We start from the raw sequence: 23,782 nt of genomic DNA, 5'->3' as shown, positions 1-23,782 counted from the left end.
TACAGTGGAATTAATGCATACAATTATGATGAACATGACACTTGAAATGACTTATTTGTGTCACTAAGATTCAAGCTTCACAAAACTGTGCAAATTATTTCTCTATGCTGCTTATTTTTTCAGAATGTTTCGAAATATTGGCTGCGCAGGGGGTTGAAAAGGTTGAAGAATTAAGTACTACAAAAAAGTTTACTTTAAATATTGGTAAGGTACATCTATTGTGGTCTTTTTTTTTTTCTTGTATTCTGTTAAATATTACCATTCTTGACTGCAAAGGCTGTTAGGTGTAGGCATCAGGGTGCCCAAATCAAAATACACCAGAAATTTTCACTTGCCAGGAAACCTGGGGAAACCACGGTTCTTTGTCAGGTGCCTGACTTAATGCTCCAGAAAAATTATCCAGAGCTGGATTTGAACCTGTCAACTTACTGACTTAAACAACTAGTTGGTGATTTTAAGCAGAAATCATTAGGCCAGGCTGCACAAGAGCCTGTATAATGGTAGAAGTATTACCTTTCATAAAGATCAAGTCTTTCATTTTTCCAGCCAATAAAAAAACAACAAACCACTGCGAAGCAAGTTTAATTAATGGGCTATATTAGAGAAACATCTCAGGTTAAATTTTTGCAAAAAATTCAGATTCTGCAAATTAATGTGGCTGTTTTGCAAAGTTGGTGACTTAGACACCACATATAAACATCATGGTAAGAAGACTTAGCGCTTGTTGAGTATTTACTGTATAAAGTACAGCACATTGCATGCAATCAATGTAAACTTCTTGAAATGAGCAACTTCTGTGAACAGAACTCACTGAATTAAGATCTAGATAGGGGCCAATGATTTTGCCAAGGTACATGTAAGGCCACACAAATTTTTATTACTCTTTTTACTGGCACAATAAATCCTTTTTGCAATGTCGTCAGTCAGCTTCCCCCGTAAAACAAAAAACAAAACTGTTGTTGCCTAACTATTCATCTACACTACATGTACATGTGTCCCAGATTCAAATGCTTTCAAAAAATCTGATCAAGTCTGCCTTACAGAATGCCTCATCCCTCCAAATAGTCATAACATGAGGAACAAAACTGGGGATTATAATGGTCTTTTTTGCTTTTTCCAATAGATGTATGAAACATCAGATAATCATGCATGGTTCATACTCTGACAATGTTTCCACTATTAGCACATGCTTTACACATGTTACTGTTAGTCTTACTTAATAAAAGCGGACATGATATGAGGCACCTATACCGTCTCTAAAACCTGGTAATCATGCGACACACATTTAAAAATAATGACAACAAGTGAAAATACTGACTACAATTAAGATACTGACAACAAGTGAAAATACTGGCCACCAGTAAAATACTGGCCACCAGTAAAATACTGGCCACCAGTAAAATAGTGCTCGCAAGTAGAAAAACTGATCACAATCAAGTCGGGACTAGAATGATACATGCTGTTAGCACCATATTGATGGCAGGAAAGTATACAGTTACACTTCTTCTGCAGAGATTTACAAAATGATGCAGACATATCTGACAGGCTCAACTGCTCTATATTTTGTGCAACTAGACAGGGTGCCCTTAAATCCTGTGACAAGTCTGTTTGAAATAAAGTACCCTAAAATGCAGGGGCAGAGAAACACTGTCTACAAACAAGTTAGTATAACAATGGATCTTCGTCCTCAAATAAATATTAAACAGTGGACAAAACCATCAAATGTCTATACAATACTTCTGGGGTCAGGAGGGTTTGAAGAAGCTGCTAATGTCTCGGCACGACACAGCGTCACCTAGTTTACGTGCTGGGGTCAGGAGGGTTTGAAGAAGCTGCTAATGTCTCGGCACGACACGGCGTCACCTAGTTTACGTGCCCTGCTCCTCTGCCGACTCTGCTCAGCTGTCACTCTATGATGACATGGGGTACACAGGGTCCGCAGGTTGTCTATGTCACACTCCCCTCCCCCTTCCCACACAGGCACTATGTGGTCAACGTGCCAAAACTGAAACAATCATCATTATTGTATTAATAAGTACACCTTGACAATGTCTTAGGTTTTGCAGATCTAAGAACTTGCGAAAACAGCAATTGGACAGGGCAAAAAGATGGGTTCACAGTATGGGTACATGTGAAAAAATATGTTGACTTACCCAAATTAGTTAAAAAAAAATATTTTGAATATCAGAGTAAGTTTGGAATACATACAACATAAGGAGGGTTATACTGGATGTTAAACAGGCAGGGAAATAAGCTGTGATGATCAATTTATTTCTTTGACTGGTGAGTACTCAAAAATATTTCACTGCCATGATGAAGTCCCACTAAAAAGTCTGTAGTGTGATTTTTCAACACATTCCACCTATACACACCCTTCCCAAGTTGTGTACTGTTCAATGTTGATGCTGAACTGCCTCTTTGCTATACGACAACAACTGTACAGTGCAGAAAGGAAATAAAATAGTTGCCACAACCTGCCACCGACTTGTTTGAACAGGCAAGCAATTTTTCCCATAGCTATCGCATGTATTACAATATACATCAGGCAATTACACAAAAATAACAATGTGGTAGTTACCAATCCTGCTGTGGGGTTCTGAACCATACTGCTTTTCTGTCTGGCTGTCAGTTTGCTATACACTGTGTCCTTCAGAATCATAGCTCGCTTCTTAAGCTCTGGAGTGTCTCTGTTAAAACACAGCCAAAAACACTCTTCATTCAGGTAAACAAGAAACGAAGGTTACGAGAAACCCCTGCACTTGTCACTGCTTAAAAATAAACCCTTTACCTGGGGTAAAATTTATTTACTTTTTTGACTGCTGTTAACGCCACACTCAAGACTTTTTCACACATATCAGGATGTCCTAGATAAACCACCAACCTTTGGTAAGTTACTGACCAACTTCCCCACATGTGATCACAGACATACACACCACATTGGTAGAAGTAAAGTCGCCTTGGAAGAGTAAACGGGCACTGCTCTCACAAAGGTCATAGGCCACTTTACGACTCGGCCCCACAAACAGTGCGAGTGGATAAATCTACATATAAACCTATGTCTCACTTCTCTTAAAGAGCTACTTTTGAGTCAAAGCATCTGTGTCTTACAAGCAAGGTGAACTGATAAAGACTGGAACAGCCTGAATTGCTTTCCTAAATTGTGAAAATATTGCAGTGAATTAAAACCGATATTTCAGTATACAGAAACAAAATATTTCTTTCCCTTCCACTTTGCCTTGTGTGACATCACCCACGAACATACGACGCCATCAATCGCTGACGTATATCCACAAATGACGCTGCCCTTTCAAACGTTCTCGACGTCATCCCAGCATAGATGCCTTACTCAACATCACAACTGCCTGATTCAACGTCATACAGGGAATATTATCACGTCACATCAGGAAAATTTTACGGCCACAGCCGAAGATTTTGTTTTTCAAGGAATCTTCAGTTATATTTATTTATTTGATTGGTGTTTTACACCGTACTCAAGAATATTTCACTTAAACGACGGCGGCCAGCATTATGGTGGGTGGAAACCGGGCAGAGCCTGGGGGGAAACCCAAGACCATCCGCAGGTTGCTGGAAGACCTTCCCACGTACGGCGCGAGAGGAAGTCAGCATGAGCTGGACTTGAACTCACAGCGACCGCATTGGTGAGAGGCTCCTGGGTCATTACACTGCGCTAGCGCTATCCAACTGAGCCACGGAGGCCCCCTCTTCAGTTATATGGGTTAAATAGTCTTATTAATCAAAATCCTATTGAAACATGGTGTTAGGCTTACTTCTTAGAATTTCTTTCATATCATTGTAATATTTCTTCACAATTTGTATTCTGACCAGAATGGCACTTTTAAGCATGTAATTTAAGTAAATCAATAATACTTGTGAGCTAATCTAGGTTAATCAGGACACTGCACTGCCCTTCTAAATATTGAGGGTAAAAGTGCCTTTCTGGGACAAAAATGGATCACTTAATAGCCTTTTCAGCCTTCTTAAGAGCCCTTTGGAATCAAAATATGTGGCACACTGACCCAGGAGTCTCTCAGCAATGCGGTCATTGTGAGTTGTAGTCCTGCTCAAGCTGGTTTTGTCTCCAGCCATATGTGGAAAGGTATCAGCAACTTGCAGATGGTCATGGGTTTCCCCCAGCCTCTTCCTGGTTATTTCCCATGACACTGCTGGCCACCATCATATAAGTGCAATATTCTTAAGTACAGACACCAAACAAAGAAATAAATAAATAGAGTATATCACCTATGCACACCCACCTCTCTCTCTGTCTCTCCCTCAATCAATCAATCAATACCTTAAATAACTTCACTAAATATACCTGCCCTAAACATCATTCTGTGTATTCTCAGCAATTCCATGTTAGCTATTAACCCAACATGGCTACCAATTTAATCTACACTACCAAATCAATTTTACCTTCAAACGTTTGACGAATTTCTTTAAAACTAAAAACACTTAGAAAACAAGCCACTGCACTGTCATTACAGACAAGTTCATCAGACACAACAGTAATGAGAGCACACATACCTGATCTGTCTGAAGACAGAGTGAGCATCCACTCTACACAGCTGACAGATACCGTGCTCCAAGTCAAAAATCTGACCCCGGGAATAGTCATTGTGGGTTTTCATCTACAAGTAGTGATTATTAAACAGTGCATAATGTTATGAAGGAGTACATTCACACTTCAAGTACTTTTAGCGCTTCTATTTATTTATTAATTTGATTGCTGTACTCAAGAATGTTTCCCCTATATGACAACAGAAGTCCATTGAATAGAAGTATGCAACTTCCCTATAGCTAGTTTCCATGGCACTTTACACTTCTCTTCCATCTCTAACACATAATGTGACATATCTGCGAAGGCATGTAATTTTTCTCTCTTTTTTTTGCACAGCTAATGTTTGAGAAACGGTTGATGCATAGTGGGGTCCAAACGTGTTTGTTTTGAAATAGACATAAAAATATTACGATAAAGAGGAGTTTTGTAAGAGGACAACAATGTCTTTGATAGTAATTATTGCTTGCAAAAATAAAAATAGCCAATGGGTTTATAACTGCATACCAATAATGATTATCAAAATCCCAGTTTTTAAATACGGAGTTTCAGTTTCAAGGTCTGGCCAGTTCTTGTAGTAGCCATTTACAATTAGATTTCTCATGATTCAGTTCACAATTTCCACCCAAGAGGTTGGCATATTTCTCCACCAGGTGGCGCAAGCTTCTACAGATGATGTAACGTGTGACTTTCAACCTTAAACCAGTACTTACCCAGTAGGTGTGAGAACAGTCAGGAGAACAAAACCGGGTGTACCAGGCATTCTGGGCGCTCTGAATGGTCGAGGTTTTCAGTAATGTATTTTCGTACGGTTTCTGACAGTTTACACATAGAGGGACCCCATCTTTGTTTAAAACCTACATGTAATATTAAACATGAGACAGGTACATTTCCTAAACATTTTACAGTATTTGCAGGGATTATTTTGTACTGAAAGCTAAGACACAAGCTTTAAGTTACACAAAAATATTAAATTATGTATAAAAACCATATCTATTACATTCAATATCATATACAAATTCAAATAAATTCTACTTAATAACTACAACATTCTGTACCAAAAGAAGTAAAGATAACAAAGGTAAATACTTATGCAAATATTAAACTTGCATAAACAAAATAAACAGGTTAATACCCGGTAGAAAAATATAAGAAAGAAAGTGTTTGTGAATCATCTTTACATCTTTATACATCTTAACATACAAAGACTTCAGGCAGAAAAGGGTTAAACTATGAGTTGAAAGACAAAATAACATATCCACATACAAGAATGCCAAGACCATAGTCTTACCTATATTACCAAACTTTTAGTTAATTTGGGATAAGGTTAAAAAATGAAAAGTTGATGGCAAAACAGAAGGTATGAGGGTGTGAATGCAAGATTAGATAAACCCAGAGTTATTAATGCTATTCACTAATCTCACATTCTCGAGTTTTCGACCTGCGTGCCCATCAACAACACAAGAGTCCAGAGTTCCAAAAACCTCAAGATTTTTGCCATTATTCTTGTGGGGTATTTAACAAACTGCTCCAGATTAGCAACCATATCGCATGGTTTTACTTATCTTGCATTCTCAAGCAAATCTCGACCTGCAGGCTTTATGAATGTGCGAGATTAGGCAAAACCGTGCGATATTTTGCACGCGTTTTTTGTTAATCTCGACTCTCGTGTATTTAAAAGAAGAGGCTCCAGAACCCAAGTGGACGCATCCGTTTTTCACATTTGGCAATGGTCTAACATTCAAGGTTAATTATTGTGCAAACTTGTTGATACGAGCGTATCAATCCACAGCTGCGCGGTACATATGTGCGGTTGGTTGAATGTTAGCTGACAGCAAATCAAATAAAGTGTTTTTTTTTTAGAGGCTGGGCGCACTCCACTGTGGCTTCACAGAGCCATGATAGACCTCCCAATAGACATGGTGTTGCACCACGCAATAAACTACTAAAAAGGAGTCTGTGTATCAGATGAAAGACCATTAAAATATGTCCAGGAATATAGTTGGATTTATTTTATTACCAAATTTGTTTAACCTAGTAAAATGCATTTGAATATTTTATTCTATGGCGGCCTTTTCTGACCACATTGCTACCTGTGACGTCACATATGGTTTTTGTTACTTAACACACATTAGACTGCAAAATTCCATCATTCAAAATGTATATACATACAGGTCTATGATTCCATTCACCAATATGACCTTAAAACGAATTATTTCAGGCACAAAGTATGGACGTTGCTGATACCCTCTGAGTCACAACAGCCCATCGTAGAATGGGCTTTTAATTAAACTTTTTTATTCTGTTGGAAAAACTGTAAAAAAATCAAACTATTTTTCTGAACAGTTTTTAATGGTCTGTCATCCAATATATACTACATTTTAGAGTGGTCTTTACCTTTAAGTCTTAGCTTGGAGTATTATTCCTTAACTAAGATTTGAACTTAAACATTAATTTTCATATTTGTCATTAAGGTCGAAGACAACATTTAATATTAAAACAAAATCCCTTACAGGATTAGTGTCCAGATTGGTTATTTATTCACAATTAGCTACCCATGTATACATTATTAAATTGAGTGTAAAAAATTTACTGGAAAAAAGTACAGTTATCTGAGTGATATGGCATTAAAATCCCTAGATAATGAGGCTGGGTTTAGGCATTTTTTCTGCGAACACTCGGTAGTCTCCGCCGAATGACGTCATACAAGTCCACTCTTTATGAGCTGTCAGACCTTCGCCATTTAGTTCAATGTTAAAAAGCCACTCGTGACAACAAGCATACCAAATTTCTCCATGAAATGGTTTGCTGTTCTGCATACGGTTGTAAAACCAGGTCAGCAAAGAACCCTGGAGTTAATTTTTTCAAGTTTCCAGACCATTTGGCCCTCAGGAATGCGTGGATTCACGGTAAAAGATGGAAGTGTTTTATACCCACCAAACACAGCCAAATCTTTGACGAGCTGGAAGGATTTCAGATAAGAAATCCTGTTGGGCAGCTCAATTTTAACAGCTGATATGAAAAATCAGGCTTTAAATATATGTACATAAACTGGTGATAGGACTTGCTGGGTGTAAAATAAAGCGGGAGTTCTTTCGTCAATGGTTTTATCAATCTTCGGTATGCTGGTAAAGTAAAAGAATAGTAGATACAACCATGTCATTGCTGTTTGTGGACACACTATCCCATTGGCTGTGTCTCTCCTGTGGAAATGAGTGAGCTTCTGATCAGTTGTGAACTGTGTACAACAACACAATGGCCGTTAGACCACTACAGCAATGCTAGCAGTTTCTGACGGGCTACTGAATTAATTACTGGGGCTGAAATACAGGTTGTAGATTAAGTCATCAAAAGTGACATCTCCCTGAATACTGCTCAGGGTAGGTGGAAAGCAATCTTACATCCCCCATTGTTTTATTCTAAGATTACAAGAATTAGGGACACCGCAGGAAACAAAAGCGGATTAAAGCCACCCTCCATGATACCTGTTTGATGTGCTTGAGTAATTCCAGCCACAATATAACTAGGAAAATGAAACAGCTGTAAGAATTTTTTTCCAGTATGGCCTTGATTAAATGCACGACAATGAATTCCTTCAAACCCATTTTTTAAATAAATCCAATCCGAGAATGATATTTACTGTGAACAGAAGGAAAGTAGATCTGATATAGGCTTACACACAAGATGCAGACCTACTGTGTTATACAGGATAAAGCTGTGGTTTACTAGCCCATACTACGAGCCAAAGTGCAGTTGGAAATGCCTGGACAAAGATCAAATTTAATGTCTGAAAACTTGGAATCTGAAGTCTGACCAGAGATGTCAGTGTCATAAATCGGAACTGAAATGTCATCCACTATGGGTTCAAAGTGATACGGCAGTATATTAGCTTCTGTGTAGCTAGAGATCAACTCAAAAATGACATCATTCTGATATGAATTCCCAGGTTATTTAGGCCAGCTATGACGTCACCCGCTGAGCATTAGCTGGTGCAGCTAGAGATTGGCTAGGGTAGTAAATCTATTGTTTTTGGTGCATTTAAAGTCATAATTACGTTTCTCAGAGGCCTCCCTGGTAACATATTGTTTAGCAGGTTATAATCTTTATACTTAGGGCAAGTGGCTAAATCTGGACACAAATCCAATTAGGTGGGTCAAAATTTTAAGTCAACTGTTCTGAAGTTTAGATCCAGTCTAACTTAAGTGTATTAAGAAAGGTTTGTGACCTCGGGGCCGTGTCAGACAGATGTTTAACATTTAAGTAGGTCTCTCATCCACCTGTTGATTGCTAAGTCAAACTCACTTGAGCTAATCCTACATCACACGGACGGTTAGGTCGACTTTGTGGAGGAGCTATCACCCTAACACTTCCCTCTACCTGTTGGGCTTTTGATAATGCTGCTAATGACACTGCCTCCTGCAATGAACAAAATGGAGGAATGATGCATTAATTTAATAAAAATTTCAAAATAGCTGTCAATCTGAATAAATCACTATACAAAGTTCACTGTCGATACATAAACTCTATGTCCACTTACCGGATAGATACGGTAGAACCTCGCTCACCAATGCCACATTCAGTATGGTCATGATCATCCCGAATAAGTGAGTGCTTGGGGTTTAACGTCGTACATAACGATTTTTCAGTCAAATGAAGACGAAGGAATCCTTAGAGTGCCTGTAATGTGCCTCCTTGTTGCAGGAAGGATCTCCACCCCTCTTTTATTTAGTGCTGCTTTACTGAGACGCCTTATCGAAGGCAAGTAAGCTGCCCCGTCTGAGCCATTATACTGATACGGGTCAACCAGTCGTTGTACTATCCCCTTCATGCTGAACGCCAAGTAAGGAAGTTACAACTTCCTCTTTTAAGGTCTTAGGTATGACTCCACCCAGGACTGACCCTGGATCTACTGTTCCCGAAGCCGACGCAGCCACAAAGTACAATGTAAATGTTACAAGGTTTAAATCTGTGTAGTACTCTGACAGTTTGTTTCTGCTCAGGCTCATGTGGTTAACGTTTGCCTGAGTAAAGCAGATTTCAAACAAGCACCAATGGGATTTGAACATGGTAATTCAATAGTCAGGTGTCAGGTTTACAGGGAAGACACACTCTATGGCTCAGCAAGTAGAGACTCTGACGCCAAAGACAAATTTTGTTAGAAAGCTTCTGCGTGCCTTTATATGTGAAGGTACATGCGTCAAGTTCACGGAAATGGAAGAAAATGCCATCTATGAAATCAGCAGGGAGGAATATATCTTCTAAACAGATTGATTCAGACAGCAATGTTACCTTTGTCAAATGTCGGCTGACAGAGGGGACAGTGCCATTTTTAAGCTGATCATATGCTGTTATCGGACTTTCAAACACATCAGTGTGTCGAATCAGAAATCTTCTCTTTGTTTCTGACAGCCTAAAATTTCAACAAAAAGACAGGACAAATGTAATCAATTCTACATATCGTACATGTCTGTATCTCAGCAGCTCATGACAAAAGCCCTGAACAAAACTGAGGCATCATTGATTGCTTTATTTACTGACTTCATTGGTGTTTTACAATAGTACTCTAGAATATTTTACTTATACATCAGCAGCCAGTATTATGGCAGGAGGAAACCATGCACAGCCCGAGGGAAACTCACGACTATCCACAGGTTTCTGGAATACCTTCCCACGTAGGGCTAGAGAGGAAGCAGTATGAACTGGACTTGAACTCACAGTGACCGCATTGGTGGGAGGCTCCTGGGTCATCGGGCCGCACTGGCGTGCAAACTCCCTTGGCCACGAAGGCCCCTGGACTTCAATGAATCACAGTGTTTCCATATTTTAAATTAACACTGTTCTATCAGTCTGAAAATAATAAATTTCCATTTCCATTTAGGAAATGGAAGCATACATTCAGCACTTCAGGTTAAGCTAGGAATAATAATCAAACATTATCTTCAGTGTACATATGTGTAACATGTTAAGATCCATGCCATAAAACATTTATATAGTTTCACTTTCAAAAATAATTACTCTCACTGTACAAAAGGTATAACAAATACTTCACTTGTAAAATTTGAGCAACTACTTTTAAGACATGTACAGCATATGTACCTGTTCCACTCTTCGACAAATCGCCTGACCACACGCAGGTTTGAAGGGTGCAGCAAGAGGTCAGGAAGGTCATCCACATTGCCAACAGATACATCTAGTGGAAGGAAGTTCACATGCAGTGGCTGTCCATCCTAACAGAAGTTTAGCTTGCAATGAACAGTCAGTTTAAGTCAAATACCAATACATGTGTCTTCTGATTTTGAACAACCATGACAAAGCCATGTAGCCCAAGTTCAGAGACATTTGCGATAATGACAGCTTTTTCAGGATGAATATTTATGCTAAATATTTAAATAACATGTACCCTAATTCTTCAACCTTTTCAACCCTCTCTGCAAAAAATATTTTGAAGCATTCTGACTGAATAATAAGGGTATAGAGAAATAATTTTACAGTTTTATGAAGTTTCAATCTTTAATGGCACACACAAATCATTTTCATAATAACTGTATGCATAAATTCCCTTGAAAAAAAGTGCTTTAGTCGTTGAAAAGGTTGAAGATTTACAATACTAGTATTCAAAATTCATTCTCTTTCAACATGTGAAGGCATATTGTCCTTGCTGAAAAAAGTTAGGCTCTCACACATGTAAGCTCACAAGTCCTTCAATATAAAAATTTCAAATTCAGGTTTCCCAGAATCTGAGGACAACTCAACCAATGTGGAAAACTCCCCAAATATTTCAACATTTGTGTCTGGTTAGCTCTAAGATGAGTTGGCCATGCTTAGCTTCCTCATTTACCTCTCTGAATCATTACAATCCCTAACTTCATCTTGTCACCTGCGCTGTTGTCAAAGTCCCACTGTGTACTCCACAAAAAGAGGTGTCCCGTAATCTCAAAGTAATTCTGAATTTATATCACCTCATTAGGTGGGAGTAATAAAGACAATGATATCGCAAATAACACAAATACAACCGACATACCCGCTCAGACAGCATCAGAACTTTGCCGACCGCCATTTTCAAATCACATGACTCAATTGCTATGGTGGACTCGGCTGTTATTCCCTAACTTACAACCATCTCCTTTTTTCACAATGGTAGATTATCGTTCCTTTCCGTACATTATTAACACACACTTTAAAGTTAAGACTCAGAAACAATTTGTCAATCGCTCTTCAGATGGTGTACATCTCATTGCTTTCAATCAAAACATTCCATGAGATTATCTTTTTCCGGAAGATGCGGCGTGCGGCCGACTAAAATTCGAAATGGTCATTACTGTTCACAAATAACTAGGTGATATGGAGAAAGAATTACTGAAGGATTACAGGAAACGTGTTTGTAAGGTACAGCTTTGACATGTTGAGGACAGCACATGCAGACGGACTGAGTTCCAGGTCAGTAAATGGAAGAGTACAGATCTGTATTTCTAAAAGCTAAGCTTGGAAGATTGAAACAGATCTCAGATCTAGACTCTGGTAGACTATGTTTCCTCTTACCTTATCAAACAAGTAGATACGTCCTGTGTGTTTACTACAGCAGTAAGAGAAAGACCTGTGAACAGGTATACAATCCAGGTCTATCACCCTCTTCTTGGCTGCCTCTGGCTCACTAGGGGCTGCCAACACAATACAGAAGTATTTTATTTATTTCCCTGTTTGGAGTTTAACACCATACTCAAGAACATTCACTTAAATGACAGCCAGCATTATGAAGAGAGGAAACCAACGACCTGCTGGCAGACATTAATGACCAAGTAATTAACTTCTATCGCAATGTACATGTACCTGCCAGTCTGGGTTGATCATATTACCATTCACATGCGACCAATGGTGCTCTCAGGTCTGGAGAACAGACAGCCACAATGCCCCTCCCAACCTCGGCTGACCACATTACACTTCACATACAACACTTACCTCTGGGGCACTCAGGTCTGGAGGACAAAGAGCCATTCTAATGATCCCCTCAACCTGGGTTGATCACATTACACTTCACACATTTACCTCCGGGTTGCTCAGGTCTGGAGGACAAACAGCCATCACAATGCCCCTCCAAACCTCGGCTGACCACATTACACTTCACGTACAACACTTACCACTAGTATGTTCAGGTCTGGAGGACAAACAGCCATCACAATGCCCCTCCAAACCTCGGCTGACCGCATTACAATTCACATACAACACTTACCACTAGTATGTTCAGGTCTGGAGGACAAACAGCCATCGCAATGCCCCTCCCAACCTCGGCTGACCGCATTACACTTCACATACAACACTTACCACTAGCATGTTCAGGTCTGGAGGACAAACAGCCATTGCAATGCCCCTCCAAACCTCGGCTGACCACATTACAATTCACATACAACACTTACCACTAGCATGTTCAGGTCTGGAGGACAAACAGCCATCACAATGCCCCTCCCAACCTCGGCTGACCGCATTACAATTCACATACAACACTTACCACTAGCATGTTCAGGTCTGAAGGACAAACAGCCATTGCAATGCCCCTCCAAACCTCGGCTGACCACATTACAATTCACATACAACACTTACCACTAGCATGTTCAGGTCTGGAGGACAAACAGCCATCACAATGCCCCTCCCAACCTCGGCTGACCGCATTACAATTCACATACAACACTTACCACTAGCATGTTCAGGTCTGAAGGACAAACAGCCATTGCAATGCCCCTCCAAACCTCGGCTGACCACATTACAATTCACATACAACACTTACCACTAGCATGTTCAGGTCTGGAGGACAAACAGCCATCACAATGCCCCTCCCAACCTCGGCTGACCGCATTACACTTCACATACAACACTTACCACTAGCATGTTCAGGTCTGGAGGACAAACAGCCATCACAATGCCCCTCCCAACCTCGGCTGACCGCATTACACTTCACATACAACACTTACCACTAGTATGTTCAGGTCTGGAGGACAAACAGCCATCACAATGCTCCTCCCAACCTTGGCTGATCGCATTACAATTCACATACAACACTTACCACTAGCATGATCAGGTCTGGAGGACAAACAGCCATCACAATGCTCCTCCCAGCCTGGATTGATCACATTACAATCCGGACACAACCATTCTCCTTCTTGCTCTTCCCTGACAGATCTTTTTGGGCTGAACATCACTGCAGCAGCCTTTGTTTCCTCTATCACACTGTCTGTCTGGGCACGAGAAGCAGACTCACCATGTGTAAGTGTTACACAGCTCTGTTTCCCCAAGTCATTCCCCCTTAACTCTTGTTCTAACACACAGCCTTGTGGGTCATCTTTACTCATCCTTGAAACAAAATCTGTCCCACTTGGACTATTAAATGGACTTTGACCAGAGGAATCTAGATTCATGATACTATCCTCTGGAAGATTAAAGGAAAAGTTTAAAGTTGTTGAGTGATTGGAGGAAGTAGATGAAGATGACGTTTTACATGAGGTCAAGGTTGTTTCTATGGGACTGCATGGCTGATGACCTTTGACGCCATCACCATGACAACCACTTGATAAGGTCAAGGACATTTCTTTAGGGCTAGGAGAATGAGTGTCTGGTTCACAGTGAACAATATTTGATGAGTTTATAGCTTTATGTCTGCGTCTGTGATAAACATAACTTTGAACACTATCATTTTCACGACATGACTTTGGAATGGTTTCTGCAGGACTACTGTTGTCTTCACTATTTCCACCAAGACAACCACTTTGATTTGATATCCTTCGGCTGCATAATAGATCCGGGAGGTCAATATCTATACATTCCTCGGCATCGCTTTCTTCAGAACTGGATATAGAGTGAACAGCCCTAGCACTACTAGACGACCTATTCATTACATCAGCTACATGGCACTGACTAGTTTTGTCATCTTTTGTCACACTGTCTAGTAAAGCCAAATCTTCAGTTTGTTTAATGCCATCACAATTTAGCCTTCCACCTTCCTCAACAGTTTTTTGGCTGCTGTTCTGGGATTTGCTGGCCTGTTCTTTTGGAGTCTCACACATTTCACAATAAGGCAGTGACCTATGATTCAAATAGGTACAAACACTACAGCCCCAATCTGAAGGTTTCTCCCTCTGAGCTTCACTCCTGTGAGAAACTGTCACCCCACTTTCATTGTCGTTTTCTTCCCAGCATTCAAATCCTGGTGATTTAGGTTTGTCAGTAAATTTCAGTTTTTTCCTCGATGCAGACCGATGAGAAGAGAAGTCTTCAGAGTCTGCATCGTCTTGTTCCAGAAGACCAACAACTGGGTAACCAAGCACATGCTTTTCAGGTGTAACCTCTTCCTCATCATCACCACATTTTCGTTTCCGTTTGTTCTGGCCTCGCTGAATTCCATCATCAAACAGTTGTGGTGACCTTTGATCTACTTCGTCATCACTTAACGTCACACAAATGACATCAGTGTTCTCTTTACTGTCTTTTCCTTTCTTCCTGTGATGTGACGATTCCAAAGATGAATCCTTCTTCTTGCTTTGAGAACTTGTCAGGAAATCTTTAATAGATCTTTGGTTAGCTGGCTATCAGAAAACAAAAACATTTTTGCTAATGGTGAGCTGAAGATTTTAACATATCTCAATTATAAAAAACTGATCCCAATTTTATACAGGTGCATGTACGTTATGTTTCTAAAACTCATACAGTAACTCCACCGGGCTGTTGTGCTACATATGTATCCAAAAACTTTCTGTATACACCAATATATAAAGTCACTCCTCAATGTTGGACTGGATCTATACCTCATAGTGCTCACCCCGGCTCTGTCTGGTTTCCTCCCACCATAATGCTGGCCACTGTCGCATAAGTCAAATGTTCTTGAGTACGGCGTAAAACAACAATCAAATAAACAAATAAATACCTCACATTGTCTTTTCCGTATTTGCTAGTATCTTAACCCAGTAATCTAAGTGATTATCCCCCCTCCTCCACTTCCTCATCCCACCGTCCTGTACAATACATGTATCTTCCCTTTAGTGCTAAAATAGCCTCTCCACATAGGTGTTAAGACTACCATTAACCTTATGGCACCAGTGATAGATAGATCCTATACCTCTCTTGCCACATCCAACACACCACGTGTAGCACATCTCACCTGCTGCGAGAGGAAGAAGCTTGTGAGGTCCATGTCTGGCAAATGACTTGAGGGCACCCAGGCCTCAGCATTAGACAACACCTCCACCTGGTACCTGTCCCCTTCATCAGCCTCCAAACTTTGGACACGCCCGTTGAGGGTGGCTGTCACAATGGTTGTCTGTTGATAGAAAAATGAACTGGTACACACACAAAATACTCCGACAAATTTAGTCAGCTCTAGAAAACTATAAGTATTTCTTATGGATCAGGTTACATTTTATAATATTAATGAATTGAATGTAATTATTTAAATCCACAAGGCAATTCTAGTAACCTTCAGTATGAGTTTCTACATACCTTGTTCTGCAATTTATTGCTTTACATTTTGAATGGTGAACTATGATGTCAAATTTACATGTTATCAGACACTGTAAATAAAAAGAAAATTTATGTGTAAGAGGTTTTTCAACATTTAAGCTTTTCTTATAGTGTCAAGCTTCAAAATAAATACTGTACAAACCAAATACTTATATATTCAGAATTTAAACAAGATGACTGTGTCAAACAACAATTTTAAAATTTACTACTCTCTCAAAACAAGTGAAAAATAAACCAAAAATTAACAACAATGTTACATGGGTTTATAGTACTGACACCTTTCAACTCACCTTCTTACAGACAGCTGACCACACCCACTCATCCATTGTTCCCTTGGCAACCAGGTAATGGACAGGTACACAGCTAGTTTGGCCAATCCTGTGAGCTCTGTCCTCACACTGAATCATCACCCCGGGGGTCCAGTACATCTCCGCAAACATAACCAGCTTGGCTGCTGTGAAGGTCAGTCCCTAGATTAAGTGAAAATCCTCAGGTTAAGACTTATCACACTACAAGATACTGTCTTACCCAATGCAGCTACAGTACAGGACAGCAATACCCACCAGTGACTACCATTTTTCAAATGGAAGTAAAATGTCTGAAAAATTAACACTGTTTTAATACATTATGGTCTTTCCAAATACATACACGCAAAGAGCAATACAATGTTTATTTTCTACTTTTCATGTGATATGTATAAAACTCACTGTTTCACTTGTCTAAATCCTGTTAATTTGACCATCTTTAAATGAATGATGAATGAATGGATACCATACAATATCAAGGGAGACTACCCACCACACCTGCTGCAAGTATACTGAGTATGGCCACTCTACAGTCTGGGTCAGCCTGAAACTGCTGGACAAAATACTGCAACAATAAATATATAAGACATATTCATTTACTTGAATGGGGATTGCATGTAGCTCAATAATGAAGAAAATTTCTTTATATCATGGTGATGAGGTACTTTATATCATGGTGACATGGTACGGTACTTTCGAAGCTTGATGCTGATGGACTACATATTAACGAACGTATATAGATCAAATCGTAAGGCCAATCATCAATGTAACCAGCTCCCCAACTCAACTAAAAGTTCTTTATTTATTTATTTATTTGATTGGTGTTTTACGCCACACTCAAGAATATTTCACATATATGACGGCAGCCAGCATTATGGTGGGAGGAAACCAGGTAGGACCCGGAAAAACCCACAACCATCCACAATTTGCTGGCAGCCTTTCCTGAGTATGGCCTGGAGAGGAAGCCAGCATAAGCTGGACTTGAACTCACAGTGACCACACTGGTGAGAGGCTCCTGGGTTATTGTATCACGCTGAAGTGCTATCCCCCTCAACAACCACTCAACTAATACATGAACACTACAGATTTCTACAAAACTCATACACATCTATACTTGTGAAATTAATCCAGGTACGTGCAGTTGTTATAATTATATGTTGTTCTAAACTGATAATGGAGGTCTCACGTGGTTCAGTTGGTTAGCGCAGCATAATGACCCTGGAGCCTCTCACCAATGTGGTCACCGTGAGTTCAAGTGCAGCTCATGCTGGCCTCCTCCCTAGATGTAAGTGAGAAGATCTGTCAGCAGCTTGCAGATGGTCGTGGGTTTCCCTCGGGCTCTGCCCGGTTTCCTCCCACCATAATGATGGCCGTCGTCGTAAAAGTGAAATATTCTTGAGTACGTAAAACACCAATCAAATAAATAAATAAATACACTGATAATGAGAAACAATACTCAGTTATTGCCCATGATCGAGACAGGCATAGTGCCATATGGATGTTGTCTAACAGGAAGGACAACTCCTTCCACTGGTATAACCACTGAGTAATGGGTTGAATCACGGCGTTATCCTCCTATAGACAACATTCTGATGGCGTTTCGGATGCTTATTAACACACTATGAACATGTAGAAACCCTTAAGACTCACAAGGCGTTCTGATGGCTTGGTGTTCCCATCAATTCTGATAAACTTGACCTTGTTTTCCCACAGCGTCTGTTGAATGCCATCCATCATAGTGTGGTGATAGGCAAACACTAGCAACTTCAATGATGGGTTCTCACAGAGCAGCTGGACATAATCTTTGGCTGGACCAATCTGGAAGAAAAATATCATGAAAGTTTAACAAGTCATAGGTCTAAAATTGTAGGTATTATTGAAGTTCATATAAAAAACCATGAGAGACATGTACCAGGCAATGAAACAAATCAATATGATACCTGGAAGGATATACAAAGTGGGAACATTACAGGTATTGACCAATCATAGAACATTACAGGTACTGACCAATCATACCTTTCTCTATGTCACACATGCCCTGAAAAATTTCTAATTTAGGCATAAACCAACACCACACTTCACAGGATGAAACCAACAACACATTTCATAGGATGAAACCAATTACAGGTGTGTCTAAGTAAGTCATATTTCAAGCCACATCTGACAACAAAATGAAATCATCCAGTTCTCACAACCCACCTTTGCCTCTCCTGTGAGCTTGTAGAGTTTGGATATCAGACTGAGCATGGTTACTCTTTTCTCACTCGGATCGCCAGAAATCTCTTGTTTATCAGTCTTCTTGTCTTTCTGAACTCTTGACTTGTGTTTATTTACAGTTAAGTTCTGTTCATTAGCCATGACATGATCATCAGCTGAATCGTTTCCAGACAAACCTATTACAGAGTTATTTCCCTTATGCTCAGGACTCTCTACAAAGGTTATCTCCCCTATAAGTTTATGTTTAGCAGACTTCCTTCTCTTTGGCTTTTCCTTTCTATCGATAGTAATTGATGAGGCATTGCTCAAATCAGGACCAGCTTTCACCAGATATGACTGCAGCTCTTCAAAGGTGTCTAAAATATCCTAAAACATATACATAATGTTGAGGATATGCCCTTCGAGATAATATGTACAATCAAAAAAAATCCTACTTTTGAATCAACTTTGTCAAGCCCCTCCAATAACATAATGGATAAATTGCATATGTCCAAAAACAGTAACTGACATCATCTTCAAATCCACTTATGGGACAAAAACCTGGACGTATACCACTATTGAGAAGATACTTGTACGCAGACAACTGCTTTTGTCAACAAAATCTTACTTTATCGTTCACTATTTTTCGTATTAACTTGCATTTCATTACGTTACTAACAAAAGTAGACTAGACCGCAAGATAGAGAACAAAGTGTCTTATGTTTCATTAGTGGCCTGAATGGCTGATACCGTTTTCAGGTCAGAGTCTTTGAGGTCAAACAGGATGCGCTGTCTTCGTTTTGGTGGTAGCTGGGTAAGTACATCCTTCTTCTCCCTGCGTATCATGACCTCAGAAGTCAGACGAGTCTGTAGCTCCTCCAAGTTACTGGCCCCACTAAGACACAGAAATGAGAGTCAATCAGACAGACAGACAGACAGACAAAACAAACAGTAGATTGACAGTTATACAGATTCAGACAGACAGGCTGACATGGTCTGCAGGTCCCTCAAGTTGCTGGTTTCACTGAGACATACAAACAGTAGTCAGTCAGACACACAGACTGACAGTCTCCTGCTCCTCCATGTTCCTGGCTCCTCTGAGAAACACACACTGCAGTCAGTCAGTAGGGGGTGTTAGTTGAATTATCTTCCATTCATGGCTTAAACGTATGCAGCAAGCTCCTGGCTTATAATACAATTTTCCACAGTTTCACACTGAATTTCAGCAGTAATTTTGGGGATATATAATTTGGTCATCTTCTATCCAATTTAGTTGAATAATGAGGTGACATTATGGCTAGGCTACAACATACTAGACATGCTGTAATAATCATAATTACCTTGATTACTTACTCAACTTTTCTTCTGCGTTGTTTGCCAAACCACTGTATCTGGGCATCACAGTAGCGATCTGTGAACTTCCACCAGTTGCCAAATTTTCCTGGTAGCAGGGCATCTAGCTGTGGGAAGAGCTACAAGGATCATGATACAGTATGACAAATAAATGAATGAATACTGAAAAATTCCAAAATGTACCCAGAGAATCAAATAAGCTAAAGACAGCTTGCCCCTTTTTACGGAAAACTTCAGTTAGCCTAACCATTTTTAGCAGCAAATAAATGCATACATCATTTCTGGTTGCAGCATTATCGTTGCATCTACATAAACTTAAAATACCTTTTTTCCAATAAACAGAACCAAGTAAAATGAGCAAATTTAATCATGGTCAAAATTTTAGGTCAAACAAAAGGAACATTTTATTGATGAATGCTGATTAAAGGGGCCCATTAGTGAAGAAGCTAACCCTATACAAACCCACGTGCAAACAGGCCCCAAAGCTCAAGCTTGTCTAGTAGTGGCAATGATGTAAAGGGAGCCTAGAGTGCGGCACATGCGTGTAAGGAGTATGGTTGTAAAGGCTTAAGGTTATCCTCACCTCCACAGGCCTGGCAAGAGCCGGGGTGCCAGACAGTAAGATTCTTCTGTCTGCTTGCTTGACCAGAGGTACCACGCTCTGACTGCACGCTGTGCGGAAGTTCTTTATGTAGTGAGACTCATCTACAATCACAACCTTGAATTTCTGGTTCTTCAGAGCTTCTTTCACAACAACACTGCTCCGTGAACTCAGGAGGCCAAAGGTCACCAAGGTCACCCTGGCTTTAGTAATACCACTGCAACCCAGAACAAAGATGGATTGCACTCGGAATACACAAATATATTTTATGAAGGTCATAAAACAGTCATAGTTTATGGTCAAGGTAAAAAAAAATCACATCTGAACACAACAAACGCAACACTGCCGCTGTCCAGATGCTACAGAATGTCAGATCTTGTAGAGCAAAACTGGAAAGGTGATGGTCAGCTTCAGAGTCTGAAAAACCTTTACAACAAGACAAGCGTAAAACCTTAATCCAGCCCTTACATGTGCATCATCTTACCTGGCATCAGTGCCACTCTGTATGAGGTTTATATCATGAGGATGAACGTCCGGCAGCCATTTCTCCAGCTCCTCCACCCAGGGATATCTCAGTGATGACGGCACAATGATCAACACAGGCCACTCCTCACGGTAGTAACAAGCCACAGCTATAGCCTGGATCGTCTTCCCTAGACCCATCTGGACACAGAATGATATATATTTAATATTAATTTAACTAGTGATTTAAACCATACTCACATATAACCCATGTATTTAGATATCTGTAGTCATGTGTACAGGGTGAGAAATTTTGCTAAATCATCAAACCTCATTTTAATTTTGTAAACTGATTTGGAAAGCCTAGGACAAGCATTATGTACTTTTTTTAATCCATTTCAAGATAATGTAAAAATCCCAAGTACTGTTATTAAATACAAAAAACAGCTTCACTGAACTCCGTCAAATATGTATATTCTACATTAGCTAAGCATTTAATTAGGCAAGGTCCCATTTCTCATAGTTTCTCACCCTCAAAAACTAATCTCATGTTACATCATAGTCACTATCGTGTAACAAGGGAGGTAATTCAGATGATGCCTATTACTACATCTATTTTATTTCACAACAATAAATTGCTTTAATCATTCCATTTCCGTGAACCCAACTTGGATATTTTTAAAACACAATCAGATCCTGACATTAAATTCTCAAGATTAATCTTTGACTTCAAAACATAAAGATGAAAAATATAATAATATATACTTACCTCATCAGCAATAAGGCACCTGAAAAAAAGGGGGAAGTTTACTTTCACAAACCATACCCAATGGATGAGATTAAACAAAGAATTTTTTTACTATGGATAGCTTATTGCCTATCTTTCTCAAATTAATTACCCCCTGCCCTCCCCCAGTTCTTTACTTTGTGATGAAGACCCATTAAACGGAATTAGGCCAGCCAGGGCTGTATATGTACTGAAGTCAAAACTAAAAAGGAAGCTAACCATGGCCATGGAGGAAAACTTGAGTCAGAGTTTTGATGTTTATCCTTGGGTTTCTTTCTAACAAGAGAGGCCCACGACCAAACAGTATGTGGGTTTTACTAAGAATACATGTAGAACAGTCAAAGCATAATGCAAATGGAGAGCTGCAAAGGCTTCAGCGTGATCTCCTGACAGAGTATACAAGGGAGATAACCAGCCAAGTTCCTGGTCTAGCTTTACATGACTTACACCAATAGGTAATATTTTGCACAGAAATGTTTTTAGTGACGAATGTTGATTATGGGTCTGCATGAGATCATTACTGGTGAGACTGATCTTAAACTCATGTGTCAAAAGGTCAAACTCAATAGAGGGGTTGCATGTGACATCATCTTTTAGGTTGTGAAGTCTTTTTTCGCTGCCAGCCTGCCATTTTTGGTGTACAGGTGCATGCTCGGTATCAAAATGATGGAAATTGTCTAAGCTTTGGGCAGGTATGAGTTTTAATGATGAAAATTTGAAATTCAGGGCGAGAGCACAAGGAGACAGGTGGTGATGGGGCTGCAAGTGACATCCCCATGGTGTTGCTAGGCACGCCTTCCAGCTGCCGAAATAGAAAGGTCGAGATTTTGACGGTCAACCTGTATCAAGATTTTTATGGTTTCTTTCTCACAGGCTGGGCCAGGTATGCAAAGCTTATTGGCCATGGAATGTTTGGGGCTGAGCTACACCACTGAATGTTAACACTGTCACTTATTGAAACTTTATGGGGGTCTGTGGCCGTATTGGAGTCCTGTTGATATGGGCTGCTCTAGCTACTGTACTTCAATATGGCTACCATAAGTAGGTCATGCAACTCCTCTATAACCTAGTATGGTGACTACATGTACAAATGATTCATCAACTGTGAGGAGTATGCATGCAAACATGGGGGTTGGAGATAGAATTTGTTCAATTTCAACCAGTTTCATGTTTGTGTGTATATACCACTAATGAAAAATGAAATGAGGACGCCTACTTGTACCTGACAGTTTGGTGGCCAGCATTAGTGTATTGGAACAACATGTAAAGTACAGAGGCGTTCAAGCTAAATTTATGGAACAAAACTGGGCTGTGATAGTATATGTAATTAAGCCACCCTAGCCACCATGCCTACAGAGCTAGGAACTGTCATGAAATTCAGCTCTGGTTAGTCCAAGATTGCCCCAACACTGGGTTTGGCAAAATTTTCTTTGGCCCTAAAACCAACATCAGAGTGCTCTACATTTGAAAACCTGCCTTAACAAATACATTGAGATTGTCTGTAGGAATCTTGGGCTCATACGGCCAACGTAATAAGCGATCGACGTTGTGCTAATAAATCGACAGACGAAAAGATAAGAAACGTAATTATCTGCTAATTTAAGATAAGGAACGCAAAAAGCAGCTGGTGGTTACACATATCAGTGAACAAAATGCAGTTATATATCAGTAGCGATCTGTTTGACTAAATTCTTACTTTCCATTCTTTGAAATGGCAAACTGAATGCCATTCCTCTGAAATGGCATCAAATATTCAATAAGTTTTTGTGGCAATCTTCCTGAAAGTTTGCAATCACCCGCCATTCTCGAGCACACTTTCCCTTCCGGTTTATCAGGTTAATCCATCTTGCATGATAGGGATGTATATAAAATTTCCGTAATATTTTTAGGCAAATGCTTGGATTTTCTTGAATGCTATGCAAGTCGATGACGCGATCTAGAGCCAATATAGGATATCTTTAGATTTGAGAACTTAATCTGTCGAAACGTATCTCATGGGT

General features: G+C 39.8%; 1 protein-coding gene across 2 annotated transcripts; it reads right to left on the bottom strand.

Moving 5' to 3' along the window:
- Positions 1–596: 596 nt before the first annotated feature.
- On the bottom strand, positions 597–23,576 carry LOC135468214 (uncharacterized). 2 transcript variants are annotated; one of them, XM_064746339.1, is made up of 20 exons: positions 23,479–23,576; positions 21,765–21,783; positions 21,018–21,196; positions 20,516–20,750; positions 19,933–20,051; positions 19,330–19,474; positions 18,583–18,966; positions 18,034–18,201; positions 16,877–16,948; positions 16,369–16,548; positions 15,720–15,878; positions 13,632–15,147; positions 12,116–12,234; positions 10,673–10,803; positions 9,866–9,986; positions 8,879–8,992; positions 5,290–5,433; positions 4,546–4,649; positions 2,579–2,687; positions 597–2,005 (listed from the first exon to the last, which is right to left on the bottom strand). In XM_064746339.1, the coding sequence occupies exons 1-20, from the start codon at positions 23,526–23,528 to the stop codon at positions 1,814–1,816; spliced, it is 4,260 nt and encodes a 1,419-aa protein (XP_064602409.1). In that variant the 5' UTR covers positions 23,529–23,576; the 3' UTR covers positions 597–1,813. The 2 variants fall into 2 exon arrangements, with proteins under 2 accessions (XP_064602409.1, XP_064602410.1); XM_064746340.1 differs by lacking the exons at positions 20,516–20,750; positions 21,018–21,196; positions 21,765–21,783; positions 23,479–23,576 and having other exon boundaries at positions 19,920–20,006.
- Between the last annotated feature and the right edge of the window lie 206 nt (positions 23,577–23,782).

This window comes from Liolophura sinensis, chromosome 6 (assembly GCF_032854445.1).
Source record: "Liolophura sinensis isolate JHLJ2023 chromosome 6, CUHK_Ljap_v2, whole genome shotgun sequence".
In the NCBI taxonomy this organism is placed as follows: Eukaryota; Metazoa; Mollusca; class Polyplacophora; order Chitonida; family Chitonidae; genus Liolophura; species Liolophura sinensis.
This window is presented reverse-complemented; position numbering and strand designations above follow the sequence as displayed.

What these genes read in the sequence shown, in the direction of transcription:
- LOC135468214 (XM_064746339.1), bottom strand. Translation starts at nt 23,528, where the DNA reads ATGCCATTTCAGAGGAATGGCATTCAGTTTGCCATTTCAAAGAATGGA. An exon ending in GTATCTACTTGTTTGATAAG is followed by an intron (nt 10,804 to 12,115) that starts GTAAGAGGAAAC and finishes AACTTCTGTTAG; the next exon opens with GATGGACAGCCACTGCATGT. An exon ending in AGAACCCCACAGCAGGATTG is followed by an intron (nt 2,006 to 2,578) that starts GTAACTACCACA and finishes TGATTGTTTCAG; the next exon opens with TTTTGGCACGTTGACCACAT.